The sequence below is a fragment of the Pundamilia nyererei genome, unplaced genomic scaffold, assembly GCF_000239375.1.
Source record: "Pundamilia nyererei isolate P.nyererei 1_Seehausen unplaced genomic scaffold, PunNye1.0 scaffold00130, whole genome shotgun sequence".
Classification (NCBI taxonomy): Eukaryota; Metazoa; Chordata; class Actinopteri; order Cichliformes; family Cichlidae; genus Pundamilia; species Pundamilia nyererei.
The window spans coordinates 1,618,578-1,638,208 of NW_005187531.1; the positions used below are offsets into that span (position 1 = coordinate 1,618,578).

The following is a 19,631-nucleotide window of genomic DNA, read 5'->3' on the forward strand; positions in this document are numbered from 1 at the left end:
GTGTGTGTGTGTGTGTGTGTGTGTGTGTGTGTGTGTGTGTGTGTGTGTGTGTGTGTGTGTGTGTGTGTGTGTGTGTGTGTGTGTTTGGTTGTCCGTGTGTGAGCTGGCACATGGCTCACCATTTCCACAAACTCTTGGCTGGGAAGTTGTACTGCTCATAAATTACCAAAAATATCAACCCAGCAAATCCCCCCAGCCTGCTACCAGGCTGTGTGTGTGTCTGTGTGTGTAAGGTCTTCTTCTTCCCACATGCACCCTTTGTCCCGTCCTGCAGGGTGTCTGGCGGCGAGCTGTTCGACCGAATCGTGGAAAAAGGATTCTACACGGAGAAAGACGCAAGCACGCTGATCCGGCAAGTCCTGGACGCCGTTAACTACCTGCACAGGATGGGAATCGTGCACCGAGACCTGAAGGTAACACACTCAAACACACACACACACACATTCCCTGCTTCTTCACTGAAGTCTTACCCCACATACACACAAACACTCACTCTCCCATTCCACACTTTAAATCCACACAAGTGCTTCATTCTCACTTGACAGCCCTTGATTTACTGCTGCAATAAGGGCAGCAGCTCGACACATGCAGTGCATTGTGGGTGAGTGTAGTGTGTGTCAGCTGTTTGAAGGAATGGATTGGTCAGAGTGACCTCCATTAACCAAGACTGTGTAAAATGAGCAATAAGGTTGTCTGTCTATTAACTGCCTGAGACATTAAACAAAGTGACAGTGTTTGTAATCCAAAATTCTTTCTTTCTTTCTTTCTTTCTTTCTTTCTTTCTTTCTTTCTTTCTTTCTTTCTTTCTTTCTTTCTTTCTTTCTTCTTCAGCCAGAGAACCTGTTGTATTTTAATCCTCAAGACGAGTCCAAGATTATGATCAGTGACTTTGGTCTTTCAAAGATGGAGGGCAGCGGTGACGTCATGTCAACTGCCTGTGGCACGCCAGGATATGTGGGTAAGCCGGTCGCACCGTCACCGCCTGTCCTCAACGTTCTTATTTCTTTCCTCTTAAAATCACAGTTTATCCCCTCTGTTAGTGCTGTTACTGTTTTTGGTCGTTAAAAGACATACAAGAAAATAACCACTGTTAGCTAACAGTAGCCAGAACCAAACAAAGAGATCTTTATTTGTTTTTGGAGATAAAAAAATCTATTGTGGTTTCGTCTGACAACTGTGAGCTAACACTAGCTTACCTGTTTACACAGATAAATTGCAACTTGTCTAAAGTCGCAAAATGCTGTAACGAGAGATGAAGGTCCGGTTCATCCAGACCTTCAAATCACTTCTGGCATTACACACTAATGACTGCACACAAAAAAGGAGAAAAACACAGTTTTTCAAGAACCCCCCCCCCAAAACTATCCGTACCCCATGATTCAGTGGCTTGTGGAAGCATCTTTAGCAGCAGTAACTTGAAGTAATTGTCTTTTGTGTGACTTTTATCTGTCTCTCACATAATTGTGGAGGAATTTATGTCCCATTTTCTTTATAAAGTTGCGTCATTTCAGTGAAGTTTATAGGCATTCATTTATGCGTGGCTCTATTAAGGTCCCATCACAGCATTTCAATCAGGTTGAGGTCTGGACTTTGAGCCACTGCTACACCTTGATTCTGTTCTTTTTCAGCCATTCTGTTGCAGATTTGCTGCTGTGCTTGGGATCATCGTCCTGTTTCATGACTTCATTTTTCTTTGACAGATGGCCTCACATTTGACTCATGAATCCTTTGATAAACAGAGTAGTTTATGGTCGACACAATAGCTGTCAAGGTCCTGTGGCTGCCAAACAAGCCCAAATCATTACTCATCCACCACCCTGCTTGAGAGTTGGTATGACGCGTTCGTGCCATATTTGGTTTTCTCTCAACCTGGCATGTTCAAAGATCCTCACTTTGGTGTGGACATTGTTCCACAGTCTGGTTTGTTCAAATGGAACCTTACGTACCGAACATGTGCTGCCATTTTTCGAGAGAAGAGGCTGTTTCCTGACAAGTCATTCTTGTTCATTCGTTTTCTAAATGCCCTGTTAGGCCTGTAGAGTCTAAGATGTAGCTCTTTGGGTTCGTTCGACCCTCTCCGAGCATTACAAAGTTTGACCTAGTTCGACTAGTTGGACTTAGCTGTTTCTGTAATGATTCCTGTGAGCCAACAAACACGTGATAAATTAAATGAGCACATGTTGTTCCCATCTGACGCCGTTTACACTTCCTGCATCATCTCTTTTCTTCCCATGTCATCTGGAGCGATGCGTGTTTGTGCTTCACACACCCCAGTCATGCTTGTCACTCTGAGACAGACAGTCATGCTCTGTATCATATTATATCTCATTTTTGTGTGAATCTCTGTGTGCAGTGTGCTTAATCTGCTTGTGTGTGAGCATTTCTTTGATTGCATTCTACAGGAGACAGAGGTTCGGTGACACACATTTGCATGTTGCAAAAGTCGTATAAGTCGCACAAACAGATCATTTCCCACTATTCACACAGAAAGGTACATAAATGTTGAATCGTTTTTGTTGCAGGGCAGCTTTACTAAATCCAGCTGTGTGTCTGTTTAGGTTCTCAATCGTCCGTGTCATGGTGGACTAAAGTGCTTGAGTCGAAGCCACTCGCAGAACTGGAGTGGCCTTTTAGATGAGTTGGGAAATATCTTCAAGAACCTGAAAGAACTCCAGCTGTCTTTGGCTCAAGCGCTTCAAAGCACCCAGCTGTTCTTCAGTTTTTTTTTGGTGTACTATCTTTAAAGAGTCAGTTCACATTCTCACCCAGTCAGCAAAAAATTTGCATCGTTTTACTTTGAAAGGTCAGAACTTTGCATCAATTCCTCTCATCCGTGAGAGGAACTCCTGCAGTTTTTCCACTCAAGGTGCTTTGTGTGAAAATACAATCAAAGAAGGTGACAATTTACAACTGCGTCTGAATGAAAGACTCAGTTTTCGTTGTTATTTTTTCATTTTCTCATTATGATAACTTTCAACTGTTAAATTTGCTTCTTCCAGCAAAAAGAAAAGTCACGCTTGGAAATAGGACATAGCCAAAGACCCACTACGGGGTTAGTTCAGTGATTGACTATTAAGAAATTACACATTATGATTGTACCCTGATACCGACTCTGGACTTAGTGAGCTGCAGACACGGTGATCTCAGTGGGTAAAAATGCTCCAGTTCTGCATCCAGAAAACCCAGAACAGACACACACACAATGAGTCAGATTAGACTAATAAGCAAATGTAAGCACTCAGATTCAGCACAAGTGTGCAAAGTTTATATTTTGACTCAGATATGACTGGTGTTCCTTCTGTGTGTATGTGTGTGAGCATGCCAAATCTATTTCGAGAGCCTTGTGTGTGTATATGTGAGGTGATATTACGGCGACCTCGCTGTCATCAGTAATTTGCTCTGTCCAGGGCCTTCGGTAATGAGCTGCAGAGAAAGGTCGGGCCTGGAAAGTCTCCCTTACCGACACCAGCAGCAGAGAAAATGGGTCTGAAGCTAACTAGAAGAGCTAGTTGGAGCTAGTTGTACCATGTATTTCTGCACCTATGAGAATCTGTACCTCCTGCAGAATATTTCCCACCGTGCACCGAACTTGCATGTGATTTTAATTTCAACAGACATGAGGTGTCTGCATATTTTCTCTGTACTCAGTCTCATTAAACAGCCCCTTTTTCATATAAAAATCACACCGCAGTTGTTACTGGACCTCAAGCTGAAAAAGTAAAAACGCACTGTAGTTAGGTTTACCACCAAACTGAGGTCGTTTCAAAGCCGTTTTTTTCCCTAACCCCGCTGTGTCTGCTTGTTTCTCCCTCTCTCTATCAGCTCCAGAGGTTCTCGCCCAGAAGCCGTATAGTAAAGCAGTCGACTGCTGGTCCATTGGAGTGATCGCCTACATCTTGTAAGTACCAATTAAACTTCTTTATATTCCACTGTACAGGAAGCAGTTTCCATCAATCACCATGACTGACATCACCAGAAAGCACATAAGCTCCATTAGCACCGGGTCATGGTCACGGTGGGAAATCTGAATTCTTGATGCCTTATTCATCATTAAGGTTGTGATAATCGTGTTCATTGCCAGAAATGCGGCCAAGTCAATCAGCTAAATACATTCACAGGTTTGCCTTGCATTGAGTCACATGACTGCTAACCATTCGCTTGTCCATCCGTTGTATACACGTAACGCTGTAGGGTGAATTAATTTTTTTTTGAAAATACCAATTAGGAAATTGTTAACTGAAGTCATAAAACCAGTAAGAAGTAGGGTCGTTTTCTCATAGATTTCAATACAATGAGACCAGAGAAGTTGTCGCCCCTAGAGGCCATGCAGGCTTTGAAATAACTGAAATAACCCGTGTCTAGACACAGGTATGAAGCAGTTTTAGGTTATTGTAATCGTGTTTAATTAGTGTGTTATTTACACCTTTGGTTTTCCTCCTGTGACATATTTTTACCAAATCTTCCATCTAACATTATATCAAATCTCTGAGTAGCTATTAAAGTCATTTTACAAGTTCCCTTGGATGTAATCTTTGTAATTAAATAGAATGAAGGTCTTTATAACAGCACAACAAAACAGCCATTTTCATACTAGTAGTTTTCTAATCATCAGCTGGGCTATGGAGACCTGGCTCGGCCATGTATGAATCACAAAATTGAAAACACCTTAACTGGAAAATCTGTTTGTAAACATGCATTCCATTCACATCACATTTACGCTCATTAAGCGGATCTCCATCTAGCCTTTGTCACCCTTCTCATTCACGTAGTCATGAGTAACTGCTCTGCAGTGAATACAAAAGCCAGGCACACGTAGTGACTCACTTTACCTTAGACCCTGCACACACACAAAATCACTGTGTCAGTTGTAATGTTTTCCGACTACAAACACACAACCCTGGCTAGTTTGTGAATCTTTGTCATGTACTATCAGCTGCTTCCAGAGACTGGAGATCTGCTGCATGGCCTTGTAAGGACTTGAGGCTTTGGACGAGATTTCATTTTCTTGTTTTTCACCAGTGTTGGTGAACAATGGAAACCATGTTTGTGTGCTCAGACTGCAATCTTGTTGTTGAGAACGCCACTGTTGGAGTTATTTTAAGGTGTACGTTGCCTCTGCATCTTCATTTATGTTTAACACCTGAGGAGCAATCAGTGAGCTCACAGTGGTTGAGAGGAAAGCAGGCGCAAACAAACTCACGTGACTCTCTCGCGCTGACTTTTTCTCTGTCTTTCTCCCGTTTTACGCTGTACTTTGTGGTGAGTAGTGAAGTAAATGCTTTTGCTAGTAAAAAGCATTTGGTGGATTTGACAGCACAGTAGAAATGGCTGTGCGTGTGTATGTCCGTGTGTTGCTGTGTGCGTGCAGGGTAAAAGAAAGAGCAACTCCCTGCTGGCAATTAGCACAATTAGCGTTGGGATTCAGACCTTGTTAGGTTTTGACTGCTGCTCAGGTGGAAAGATCACATCAGGTAATCAACCATGATAATCAGCCAGGATCCCGAGTGCAAGTGTATTTGTGTGTGTGTGTTCGATGGAGTGGAGGGTCAGCCGAGTAACATGACAAGTGAGTCTTTAAGCAAATGAGAAAGCAAAAAAAACAAAGCAGAAAGCCCTTTTCCCCTCACGGCAGGCAGAGTCCTCCTTCCTCTCTGCCCGGTGCGTTTCCCTTTTATTCTTTCTTTCCGGTGTGTATTGATGGAGAACGGCATTTTAATGAGTTTTTATGAAAATCTCCTGGTGCATCCAGAACCTCGGTAATGAGGTGTTTTGGACTGAGCGGCAGCTCTGCTGTTGCTCCGCTTTGTGTCGTTATGGAAAATCAAACTTGGACTTAAGTTCATTTGTGCTCATCAGCACCAAGAACCAGTAATCTCATGTTAATGCGATTAAGGCGATACAGCCAACTACCACTGCTACTACGCAGTCACAGTAATACACTGCTCTGAGCTCAAGTCCAGATGTGACAACAATACTGCGACACCACCTACTATTAATTCAAGTTTGCAAGTTTAGCAGGGGTACTGGAGGGTAGCAGAGTAACTGGAGTACTTAAATCTTGACTGCAAATTGTTCTTTGTTACCAGTTTTAAAGCGACCACTGCAAGCCACAACCTGCCTTCACAGATGCATTCTGAAGTGCGGACATTCCTCCTTTTAGATAGTACCTCGGATTTCCTACAGCCAGACTCATAGTCATGACAGTCAGCAATAATCTTTTACTAAGTTTTATAGGATGTATATTCTCTATCTTCACCACATATTTGATCTTTTTCTAAACCTAACCCAGTACTTCACAAAGTTGTTTTTAGCACCAAAGCCTAAACAGGAATTTTGTTTTGATCTGATAATGTATTTCAAAAAGTGGTACACAACTGAGGCAAGCTATCTTGTCATTTCTTTAAGCAGCCTTCGGGAATAGTTCTCCAGGCTTCCTGAAGGACATTCAAAGCTCTTCTTTGGATGTTTTCTGCCTTTTGTTCTGTTCTCTGTCGAGACGATCCCTCACTGCTTCAGTAATGTTGAGATCTGGGCTCTGGTAGGCCACTGTGTGTTTTTCTCTCCAGGTCTGCATTGGCAGTGGGTTTGGGATCATTGTCATACTAAACAATGAAGCCACTGCCAATCAGACTCTGACTTTTCTATGTTCATAATTTCATCAGTTGTCACAACAACACTGGCTGAAATTCTGCCCGGAACCACGACAGAACCGTGTTTTGCAGATGTCAGTAGACACTCACTCTTGTACATATTGATGGTGATTTAAACTTAAAATTTCAAATTCCTATTCATCAGTCCATAAGATCTGTTACCACAGATTTTTAGTCTAGTCTTGTGTAATTTGGTATACCAAAGCCTGGCTGTCAAAGGCTTTTTTATAGCACCCTTCCACTGAGATTATTTCTGAAGAATCTTCAGTGAACAGCAGATGATCACCTGCTGTGGCTAGTTTTTTTTAAGCCTGCCACATCTTCTATTGTCCCCCACTTTTTCAGTTCCCTTGGATTTTCTTTTAAAGAACACACTGAACATCATGCTGCGATATACCAGGTTTTCAGCTAAATAGCTGTTTGAGAATCACCTTGTTAGTGCAACAATACAGGTTTATACCTGCCATTGTCTTTGGTATTCTTCATAGATTCATCTGGGAACAAGTGATGTGTTTGTGCAGCAGGCTGCTAGTAACAAAGTGCATTAAGATACAGTTTAAAATGGGCTCTTTGCCAGTTTGTTGTCTGTGTAGAAACAACACTGGTTCGTCCCTTGGGTTATGTGCTTTATTATGCTTCAGTGATTCAGAGGTCAGCATTAAGTGACTTAACAACAAAAAAAGAATCCTCTGAAGATCATTGGATACAACAACTGAACTGAAAATGGGTGAAAAAACAGCCAGTGTAGAAAGGAAAATGTAGATTTTTTTAAATTACAAGAAAGTCTGGTTTCTTGGAAGCAAAATACAGAAAAATGAAGGGTGGGTGGATTTTTAAGTCAAATTGTGGTCTCTGCCATGAGTAGCAAAATCCTTACAGGCTATAAATCTCTAAATAAGGAGTTTTTTACCTTTTAAAAATTAAATATATTCATTTCATATTCAGGGATCCTGTAAAGAGAAAAAGAAAACCTGTCAAATTCATGTCTAGAAACACAAATCTGCCTGTGGCACTACACTGTTGCCTACATGTGAGGCATTTAGGGGACATATGTAAATTGTAGCTACAAAGATTAATCTGGGTTACAGTATTCCCTTACAGACACAGATCTAGTCTGTCTCTTACATACACATGTGTTTGCATTTAACACTATGTGTCCTAAGCAAGGCAGTCATTTCAAAAGGGTGACAATGAGTAAAGGGACTGTGTAGTAATCAGTGAAATCATTTATTAATGAAAATAAGTGACTGTTAAAGATTCGACCAAAAGAATAAATATCTCGTCTGCAGGTTGTGTGGTTATCCTCCATTCTACGACGAAAACGACTCCAAGCTGTTCGAGCAGATCCTGAAAGCTGACTATGAGTTTGATGCACCGTACTGGGATGACATATCAGACTCAGGTGAGGCCTCCTCTTCCTCCTCCTTCCTCCACCATCTGTCCTTCCGCCTCCTCGGTCCATCATGTGGCACATGTGGCCCACACACCACCTTTCCATCATAGTCGCTGATTTAATCTGCATGGAATGAAAATATGTGAGAGTAAGTGTGCGATGTGTGGTTTCATCCATTACCAGCACAGTTACGGGCATAGACTGGAAGTAAAACCAGCGTTCTATTGGCTGGAAGTCTATTTCAGTCACCAGTCTATTGTGTTAGTGAGGATAAAATCGCATTTATGGACTGTCAAGAAAAGCTTTGTGTTTTCAGAAGTGTCAAGTTTCCTCAGAGCAAATAGAAATCACTCCTGCACATTGCTAGTAATGTAGAATTAACAGAGGTCAACTTGGCTGATACAGTGAAAACCAGATGGTACACACAGCCCACGTTCTCAGTAGAAACCAAACAGTGCAACATGTGACATCTGAAAACATCTTTCCCTGATCGAAATGTCAAAGATTTTCAGTGCCGCAAAATGTTTTGTGAGTGGGTTTTAACGTAGTAAAAAACAATGTGGTGTTTATATGTTTGGTTTGTTTTTCTCCCAGCCAAGGATTTCATCAGCAGACTGATGGAAAAAGACCCAGCCAAGCGTTTCACTTGTGAACAGGCGCTCAGACACCCCTGGTGAGAAACACACATGCACGCACAAACACACACACACAACAGCATCACAAAAATCCATCAAATCAATATTAATATTGATGTTGATGTACATTCAGAAGTATTGACTAAGAAATTGTGTTTTTGTGTCGTTATATATATATCTCAGGATCGCTGGGGATACGGCTCTCTGCAAGAACATCCATGAGTCAGTCAGCCGGCAGATCAGAAAGAACTTTGCCAAGAGCAAATGGAGGGTAAATTTTGTTTACTGCAGTTTATTCTCTGTGGTTTTGGCTCTACTGCAATAGACTACATTACCCTATTACAGCTCCTCAGCCAACTGTTTTTAGAAGGTGAATCACTCAGCAATAAAAACCTGGCTTGTCTCGTGGGTAAGATCTACCTCTCAACAGCTATTTACCCCTAAAGAAGTCAGAAGAAATAAGAACAAACTTCAGATTTCAAACAATTCCCATGTTCCACAAATGAAAATGATTTACTAGGTCATTTTAACACAATATCATTTACCATAACGTTACCAGGTTATTGAACTCTGTCGTCATAATAAGGTATGGCTCAAGAGTTTATGGTCTCAGTCATTAGTTTGAACTCTGTTTAAATACGGCTAGATGTTAATTTTTTAAACAATAGTTCCCATTAGTGTACAGAAGGATGATAAAGCAGGGTATACTTTAGTGCAGACCTAAGTTGTGATGGCTCAGCGTGCATTGTCCCAAGGTTTCGTGATCAGATTTTTCCTTTTGTTTCTATGCTCTTCACAGCAAGCGTTCAATGCCACTGCCGTGGTTCGGCACATGAGGCGGCTGCAGCTTGGCAGCAGCATGGGGAGCAGCATTGATGCGTCCAACGCACCGACTAGGCCGAGTCAGACGCAGAAGTCAGCCCAAAGCCAGAGCCAGGCGGGCCAGAACCAGCCGGCTCAAAGCCAAAATACCGGCCAGACGGCGCAGAGCCAGAGCACCAGCGCTGTCGCCAGCAAGATCTCTTCCATCGATAACAACATAGCAGCTCCCCACAAAGATTGTGAGTATGATTCAGTGGTGTCAGTGGCATCAGAAAGTTAAGAGAACATATGTGAGCTGTTCATAGGAGTATGTAACAGTGAATGAGCTAAATTTAGGGCACAGTGTGGGAGCGCAGTGCCTTGCAGTGTCTTCAGGATTTGGGACGCTATGAATTCCAGAAAAAGTGCATTTACCTGATCATACTGAATAGGTGTTCCACTTCTTTGGTTTAACAAACTCCTGGGTTGCTTTGGCTGTATGTTTGGGGTCACTGACCTTCTGTATTATGAAACACTGCCCAATCAATTTGAGCATGAGTATGTCACTGAACACCTCAGAATTCATTCGTCTACTTCTGTCCTGTGTCACATCATCAATAAACACTATTGTCTCAGTGTCACTGGCAGCCATGCACGCCCAAACCATCACAATGGTTCTGCTTTATAGATGATGTGGCATGCTTTGGATCATGAGCTGTTCCACGCCTTGTTCATACTTTTTTCTTGTCCAAATATATATGGACCTAACTGTATTTCTATAAAACACTGCTTTTCATTATAAAAATCAAATGTGCTGTTTGAAAATATAAACAGCAAGATTTCTGGTTTTTTAGAGGGGTAGCCCTGACAATGGAGAGGAAATGTTAATGTAAGTACGGAACAGATTTACACTTAATACCTCATCTCAAAGATGGAGCAGTGCGGTTTATTGGTGTAGCTCTAGTTACATCTTTGAGATAGACACACCTCATAAATGGATTGGATTTTAGTGCAAGAGAAATGAACAGTGGTAAACCTTGTTCAGCGAAGATTGAGTTAGTAGACGGCAGGGCTTGTAATACAATTCTGAACAATAAAATTTACACTAAATTACATGAGCTAAGGGCCAGAACAGCGTTACATTTATTACCTACGTTATTTTGTATTTTTCCTCAACATATTTAGCTGTACAGTGCAAAAGCTGTTTCATGTCTTCACTTCTTTATCAAAGTGAAACTAATTTTATCTTAGTGATCCAGTCACTAGTGAGAAATGCAAGCCTGTGGTTTTCTACTTCTTTTGGAAATCAAGGAGGGGTTTCAGTATTACAAGCACCTGATGCAGCTTCTCATTCCCTTCTTTCAGGTGTCACTGCACCAGTCACACCCTGCAGCCTGGCATCTGCAGCCTCTTCTCCTGCCACGGGGACGGAGCTGAACCGGCCACACCCATCTGCGGTCCCCGCCCCGGTTCTCACGGAAACCAAGTGACGCCAGGTCCCGCGGGGAACCAGCTGGGAGGCCACGGCGCTGTGAAGCAGGGAGAGCGGGAAAGAAAGAGAGATCGAGGACGACCAGTGAGGAAGACGATCGCCCTCTTCTTTGTCCCTCCCTCTCTTCGCTTTACTGCCTCTCGGATAGGCCCCCCAGCCAGTACCCCGCCCTGCTCGTGGGAGAGCAGAGGACTTTACCGCCACCCCACCGATTCAAGCCACCATTGTCATACTGCACACCCACCAGGATGTCAGCGTAAAACTCGTCCTGCCACAGCCACAGCACACCCACGGTCTCACACCGGGGATGTTCACACAGTTGGCTTTGATCATTACCTGATAAAATGGTGTCCACTGCTCCACCTGTGAGCTGCAGTTGGTGGTTCACGGTGGAGCTGCTGGTGTCATACAAGTTCAACCTTCCCATTCAATCTGATCTTTCCCGCATCAATTTATTTAGTTTTTTTTTCCGACTTAGGTTTGACTGTTGGCAAACGGATTGTTTTACTTTTATTAACTGCTGTTAAATTTAAAGACGCTATGTGTAACAAACATATCATTGTCAAATTGATATTGCTACCTTGGCATAATTAGTGTAACCAAATGAGACAATACCCAAGATGAACCACATGTAGTTCCTCTTTATTAATAGCTGTTGTTGTGTTAGGATCTAAATTAGAACCCAATTCCCATCATCGCCAGATGCTTGGTCTAAAAACAGCAAATCTCACTTCCTGTTAATCAAACACATCTCCCTGCCAATCTGACCTGGTAATTGTGGAACACAGAAAACAGGCGGTCGTTGTTTTTTTTAAACACAAATGATGCAGATGTAGCAAATTCATGTTGACAGTGGTTTATCCGTGTAAAAATGCCACACATAGCACCTTTAAGACATTTGTGTGTCCTTATGGGCTTGGTTCTCTGTTTGTTTGTTCATGCTTTAAGAAGTGCTTTAAAAGTACCATATGACTGTTGAGATGTGGAAACATGAGTAAGCGCTTTATCTATTTTGCACAGAAAGGATCAGACATAGATTAGCTGCCATTCACATGTGTTTATCAGAGTGAGTAGAGATTGTAAACCTTTATTGATTGGATGTCAGAGCATTATACAACTTGTTTATTGTCTGAAAGATTCTGATTTGTTTATTATTTTCTTACTTTATTAAAACTTTTATAATAATTGCCCTTTAAGGGACACACATAATGGTTATTAAGAAACATGGAATAAGTTTAGGATAGAATTAGAACACATAGAGATAAGTATTTACTGGAAAACACGTCCAGGTAAAAAAGTCAGAAACTAAAGATGGATTGTCATTAGACTTCCCAAGGAGCTACAGGCAGCGCAGCATAGTTACTAAAAGAAAGGCCTGGTGGGTCCTCAGAGACACAATCCAGAATGGAGAAGCTGTAGCCTGCCGTCGTTCTTTATGTCTCTACCGAAGCCATGATCTCACCTTCTTTATTTGTCAAGCTGCACCCAGTCCAGAAGTGCTCAGGGAAAACTGCAGCTGCACTGTGCGCTGGTGAACACCAGTTTCCTGATTTAGTCTTTTTATTTTTGGGGTTTGTCACAGTCCGGCCGTTCCAGCCAGCATTGCAGTTAATGATCCAGGCTTCAGGACGTTAGCTGTGTCCTTACTGTAGTGTTGTGTTGGTGCGCGACTTCACCATTGATAATTTAGACCTGGACTTCTATTGACCATATACATACGTGGGCTCACTGCAGGCAACAGCAGGGCATCGATGCTTACTTTTGAAGCTTTTTTTGAAGCATTTTCAAAGAAACGTCACGAAATGTAATTAAAGACTGAAAGCAGCGATTCACCAACCACGCTGGCTGATACCTGCAGCACTTTTCAAAGAAGTTGGGACAGGGGCATATTTCATAATCACCACTTATTTCAATTGTTTTGAAAAACCTGGAGGCCGATTGCTGTAGTTTTAAAAGAAAAAATGTTTATCCCACTAATCTTTGATATTGGATTTCAGCTGCTCCGCAATATTTCTGATAGCTTTTCAGAAGCATTTCTGAACACATGCAGTGATTTCCATTAAAGAAAAGCAGCAGCAGTAAGTTGCAACTAACCTGTCCTATGGTGGCAGTTGATGATCTCTATGGACGGTTTATGCTTGTCAGTGTAGCCCTAAAACATGTGCAAGTGTCCCCAGGTTAGGCTTTACCACCTTTTAAGAGATTACAGGGCTGTACTGATGTCACTGGTGATGCGTGCAACACCCAAGTCCAGGTTTTTTAGGCATTAATCTACTTTTCCAGTCGTTATTTCTGCCCCAACTCTTTCAAACTTTTTGCTGTTTTCAAATATATAATGATATATAATATTACTTCATGTTTTCTTTATGCTATTTTCAATTCAGTGCGGAGGTTAGGACATGGTAAATCAATGCATTCTCTTCGTTATTTACATTCTACATGTTGTCCCAACTTTTTTGGAAACGGGGCTCTAAATAAATGCACAGATCCACGACTCAGTCAGTATTTTTGACTACTAACCCGACTTTTGTTTTCATCACCTAATGGAACTCTTGAACATGGCTAATGGCCTTTCCTGTCCCAGAACGCAGAGCTGTACAATGTAGGGTGCTCACTCACACATATCAGATTGTCATGTCTTTATTCGATGCAATTGTACCGATCCCTTTATTGAATTGTAGCCAAAGACTATTGCTTGGTAATGAAGACAATTTGGTTCATTCTGCAGTGCTTGACAAATTAGAACAAAACTAGCCAGATTTGAAGTTGTTCAAGATGGAAACTAAGGGCTTAATTATAGCTGCAAAATAACCTAAAGAGAACGTTTTGTGACCTTTTATCTTTTCAAAATCTGTTGCCATTTACATTATTTTTATTGCCTGAATTGTCTTGCTAAAAAACTGTGTTCATAGTGCTTGTCTCGATATGTGGCAGTATGAGGTGGGTGTGAGGCCACATTTGGATAAAATTTGGGTTAAGGTGAAAATGACAGTAAATCTACACTCACAGAAGTTTTCTCAAATTCATTTTTGGTTCACTGCACAGTTCTGTGTGTTAGACTCCATCTACCATCTAGTTTATCATCTCTTTTACCCTCACTGAAAGGATAAGGAGTAATGTTTCTAAAGTATTTCTGCATTTTTCCTATCGTCAGCTAATGACAAAGTCACACTAGGGTAAAAGTGGCTGAAGATTGCAGCATGTCCAAAATTACTGTGGCGATGTAGAACGATATTATGATCTTGCTTTCTTTGAAATGGTTGCTTCGAACACTGGGACCAGTCTGCAACCACTCGCAGTCAACTGCCCCCTTCAAAGCAACTTTGGTGTGTCAGGAAGGCAATAAAATGGCAATAACACCAAGTCAGTCTGCTATCAGTTTGTGATGGAATGGAAACAAGTTGGTAATTACATGCTGTCTGTTTGTGATAACACTCATTAACTTTGATAAATTGGTTAAAATTGCTAATTTGTTGCCATCTTCATACACAGAAATTCATCAGAACCTCATAGATTTGAAACAGACTCAGAAATGACTCTATAAGTAATGACTTAGTTGCTGCATGATGGCAATTTATTCCAAAAATGGCATAGGTGCTTGGCAACCTTGCATTTATATTGGAATATAACCAGACTACAACCAGTTGAGACGAATCCTCTTGCAGATGAGTTGCACTCACTAGCACACTGACTGAGATTGATTGCAGTGTGTTGGCAATTTGTCTGTTTTTAAAGTGTGTTAATTTACACACCAATTATTTCTAAATTCTGCCATTCAGAGTCTGTGTTTGGAGACTGGTTGCTTTCGTCACTAAAAGCAGAAAACTTGAAAATGCAAGTTCCAGGTCATCATCCTATTTTTCTCTATAATAGCCATAATCCCACAAAAAGTCCAAAACCAGCATTGTGTTTAATGTATCTTACCTAGTTTACAAAGTTCTTGCCCCATCTGAAGCTCTGACCCCAGAGTCCTTCCTTCTGTTGGTTTTTCAAAGATAAGATGTGGGTCCAAGTATGTGTGATGAAGCAAAATTTCCAGCCTAATCCAGCAGTGTGTCTAAGGTGATGTGTTTCTAATAGGTTTCGGCCAAAACATTATGCACAAAAAACGCCTGTTTTTGTAGGTGCGCTCGTTATTGGCTTTGCTTGAAGGTTGTTCAGGGGAAGAAAAATGTCATTTATAATCTTTTGAAGGATGACAACATAAAAATCCATCAGCTATAATACACAATGTAAAGTCGCAGAAAGACCATAAACTACTGATTATGTATTTTAGGTTAATGTTCAGTTAGTCACATTATGGGATGTGGGCCCACCCCATATTGGAGAAATAAAAAGTCAGTATATCTTTAGCTTTTCATTCTGTCTGTGGCAGTGGGATATTTGACATTTTAAATACCCTTTTAATGGATAGAAGACTGCGAAAAACACTAATCATGCTGCAGTTCTTGTTTATAAAACTACAGTCTTCGCAGAATGTACTGTTTTTCAAGCACTATAGGATAAATTGTAAAACTTGCATAATATATGGTGACACTAGTGATGCATGCACTTCTCGGTGTCATGAAGACTATTCATTGGCTGAAAACACTTCTGTTACTTTATGCACAATGCTGTAGCAACCAAGCAAGTCTGAAGTTCGATGAGTATGAATATTTAAGGCAGCGTGGGTCAGGGCAGTCAAAAAAGAAGCAAACTTCTAATGTTTGAACTGCTGCACACATGCCTGCGCACAGATAGTTGAGATTTCTGAAGGTTTGCATTTATTCCAACACATTTTTCTGAGAGGAAACTAATCCGACTCTGACGTCAATGTATACCGAAGGGAACTTTCTACCGTGTAAGGGCTTTATTCCAATGACCACCTTAATCTTATTCTTCACTGTTATCGCGTCGATTTACCCATTGATTGCTATGCATTTTTTAAAAACATTTGAAGTGTGTTGTCAATGTTTTTTATTTCTGGAAAGCATGATCAGGAAACAAAAGAAAACATCAGCAGCTCTATTTAAATCTATTCAAGACCATTTCACTCATTTACCTATTATTATTAAATTTGAATGAGCTACATTAGGGATTTAAGAGGTTGTTCAAAGAGGTTAATGAATTAGGAATACCGTTCATTAAATGTGAAGTCGTACACTTTAGCTTGGACGTGTGGGCTTCTGAATGTGCTGTGAGGCAGGCAGAGGGTTCAGGTTCATGCTCCTCTGTGGTTTTATGTCTGCTGTTTTTGTTTGCTACAGAGAGAGAGAACATAAATGTAATCCAAATGAGTCTTTCCATGCTACTGTAAATAGATTGTGAATACTGATGATCATTTTCAAGGTAATATTTACGAATGTTTTGCTGTACAGGCATGTCTGAGTGAGTGAATGAACGAGTGAGTTTGCAAGGGAAGTTGATTGTATCCTCTATGGAATGTTTTAATGTAAAAAAAAAAATGTAACAAAAAAAAGCAGCTTCAAGTCTCCTTTACTTCCCGACTTTGCGGTTAGCTTTCAGAAACTGTCTGGCAGCACGCGACTGCTATCAGCAGAGCTGCACAGCGCAGTTTAATGCCATCAGTGTTCCACCATCACTTCAGTGTCAGTCCAACTAAAAAGGTGAAATCATCGTTTACTGAACTCAGGCTTACGTTTTTGTTTTTTTGCCATTCTAACGGGAGAAATCCAAAGCTGTGACCGACTCAGAAACACACTGTTACGGACGTTCGCTCTCTCCACTTTAAACTCACCATCCTTTGACTTTTCTTTCTTTCTTTTTTTTTTATGAAGAAAAAAACTGCACCTTCATGAAAAAACACAAGCATGTTGAAAAAAAGTGCTTCAAGATTTCAACTTTACCATGAGTGTTTGCATAATCTTATATGCCCTTGTATGATGTTCGTATCTCTGTATTATGTGAAGACGTACACAGGTTGAGATGACCGGGTCCACAAGAGCCAAGCAGAGTATTTGTTCTAACTGGCAAAATTTAACCCTGGAATTACTTACTATTATTATCACTATTATTATTTGCTGGATTAACTATGTTTATTACTATGAAAGTTGCTTTAATTCTGCTAATTAGAATGACTGTGTTGTCATGTGACTGGAAGAAAATGCATTTATATTGCCCTTTTTTCAGGTTTTTATTATGCAAATTGAAAATACACTAAATAGTGGTTGTGTCACTGAATTTATACTTAAAGCTGGTTTTAGTTGTATGGAAGTGAAATGTATTCAGAAGATGAGCAAGATGACTTAAAATCTCAAAAAGAGCCTTTCATTGCTTGAAAACTAGATTTTATGGAAGCAGTAGTTGGTCATAAGCTGAGTTTCATCTAGGTTTTTTGTTTAGGTTAAAAATTTGCAGTACATTGTGGGGCAAGTAGTTTCTAATGGATGTTGTCAAAAGCATGCTAGCTGACCTTTTTTTAACACGCGGAAGTGTTTGGTGTGTAAGGAGTTTCTGAAAAATCAATGAAGAAAATTAATAGTAAATTTAGGAATTAGGGATTACTATTAAGCTCTGTTCAAGAAAAGTGCAAGTGAATGCATTTGCACTTATGTGCAATTGTGTTTGGGCATAGAGTTCTCATCTAAGGCATCTAAAAACTGAATCAAAAGTGCAAATATAAAGAACTTTTAGTTTTATGATTTTAAAATGTACTATGTTACCTTACCATATGTGCGTTAGCTTTTTATTTAGTTTGGCTAAGTTGATAACGTATATTGTCTAGCTAAATTCTCTGATACTTTCCTTACTTATTTGTATGTCATAAATGCAAAGGCTAGAGAGTTTAAAATATATATATAGCTACTGACTGTGTGTTGTATGTAGACTAATTAGCGGGGGTGGTTTTACCTAGCTAAAGTCTATACAGTTGTTCAGTAGCATTATGTTGAAACTTACAAGGAATTACAAGCATGTATGTGAATTGTTACCGACTATTTCAGTGTCCTCTTAGACTGAAAAAGTTGTTAGACTTTGTTAGCATTAGTAAATGCATTAGCTAGCTTTGGTTTAGCTGATGCTAAAAACACTCCACCACCTCTAACCTGAACAGCTAACTGACCAGTTGAGAGAATCTCTCTCGCTAAGATTTCTTTGTAGGACTAAAACTCTACACATGCTGCTCTTTGGCCCCTGGTGTCTCCCTGTAGGTGTCCTTGTCCAGAGCCTGCTAATTTAGCTGGCTGTATTTACTCTCTGCATGTGACCACAACAAACTCTCATCCTGTGCACTGTCGTTACGTCGACGGTGCTCTCACCTATCGGAGCGGCCACTGCCTGCCGCACTTAAATGTGGTGTGATAATGATGATTTCGATGATGATGATTTTCTGTTGATGGGGCTTGTATATCAGATGCCTTTGACAATCATGTGCACATATCAGAGTTACCATAACAACACAGGCCAGAGCGACTGATTGTGTTTTGTTTGTCTTTTCTCCTGGAATAAATCCTGAATGATCGTAAAATGACTCTCTACTCTCATTTACTCTTTTTCTCTGTCTGTTTGTGTGCATACTCGACAAAATGAGACTGACTTATTAGCACTACACAGTGTCAGAATGACAACTACATTCCTGCAAATGTAAACACTTTCGACTGTGTGTTATCTCTCAATATTTAAATACTCACATACTCAAGAATCCATGAATCTGGAACTAGAGCAAACACTCTTTACTACAGTCTGACTGCATGTAATGTATATGCTGTACAGCAGATGGCTTACACACAGAGGACAGATCTTGCAAACACTAAAGGCACGCCTTGCCTTTCAACAGATGTAACTGTCCAGCATAAAAGTGAACACTCTACTTGAACACGTTCTCCTTTGGTTTACACTCCAGTTATCACTACTTATTGGATGTCCTCATGTGTCATTACAACTAAGGGTTCAATAAAAGTGCAGAAAAAACTTTGGAAATACAACATATCACTCTGTATTTTTGTAGTAGTGATAGCTTTCACTACTACGGGCAGCACGGTGGCATGGTGATTAGCACTGTTGCTGCACAGCAAGACGGTCCTGAGTTCAATTCCACCATCAGGCCAGGGTCTTTCTGTGTGGAGTTTGCATGTTCTCCCCGTGTTTGCGTGGGTTCCTTCAGGTACTCCGGCTTCCTCCCACCGTCCAAAGACATGCAGTTTGTGGGGATAGGTTAATTGATTAATCCAAATTGCCCACAGGTGTGAGTGTGAGCGCAAATTGTTGTCTGTCTCTGTGTGTTAGCCCTGTGACAGACTGGCGATCTGTCCAGGGCATACCCCGCCTCTCGCCCTATGACAGCTGGGATAGGCTCCAGCACGACCCTGAAAAGGATAAGCGGAAGTTTTCAGTGACAGAAGTTTATAAACCTTTCAGCAGCCCAGCGTCACAACAAATTCATTGTTAAACTGCACTGATCAGGTTTTGGTTAAAATAAGAATTTTGTCTGAGTTAACAGCTATGGGATTGATTGTTATGAACTGCTGTACAGATGTGTATCATCACCAGTCAATGAATCCTGCTCATTTGTGGGAGCCTCTGACTTTTCATTTAGTCCAGTCATGTCATTTGATATGCTGTGTGTCAGCTACGTGACTCTGGTGTTCAGGTGTAATTTCACTTTTTGTATTATTTAGCTGCTAAGTCTTGGTGAAGTTAACGTCATGCTTACAATGCATATC

General features: G+C 40.8%; 1 protein-coding gene across 1 annotated transcript in view; it reads left to right on the top strand.

Moving 5' to 3' along the window:
• The window catches only part of camk1da (calcium/calmodulin-dependent protein kinase 1Da), a 77,523-nt gene extending 59,093 nt beyond the window's left edge, over positions 1-18,430 (top strand). Inside the window, exons 4-11 of the mRNA XM_005743349.1 lie at positions 275-413; positions 832-958; positions 3,823-3,898; positions 7,940-8,052; positions 8,638-8,716; positions 8,862-8,949; positions 9,478-9,739; positions 10,845-18,430. Coding sequence (XP_005743406.1) covers positions 275-413; positions 832-958; positions 3,823-3,898; positions 7,940-8,052; positions 8,638-8,716; positions 8,862-8,949; positions 9,478-9,739; positions 10,845-10,969 — 1,009 coding nt within the window. The 3' untranslated portion in view covers positions 10,970-18,430. The remainder of the gene's footprint in view (positions 1-274; positions 414-831; positions 959-3,822; positions 3,899-7,939; positions 8,053-8,637; positions 8,717-8,861; positions 8,950-9,477; positions 9,740-10,844) is intronic.
• Positions 18,431-19,631: the final 1,201 nt, after the last annotated feature.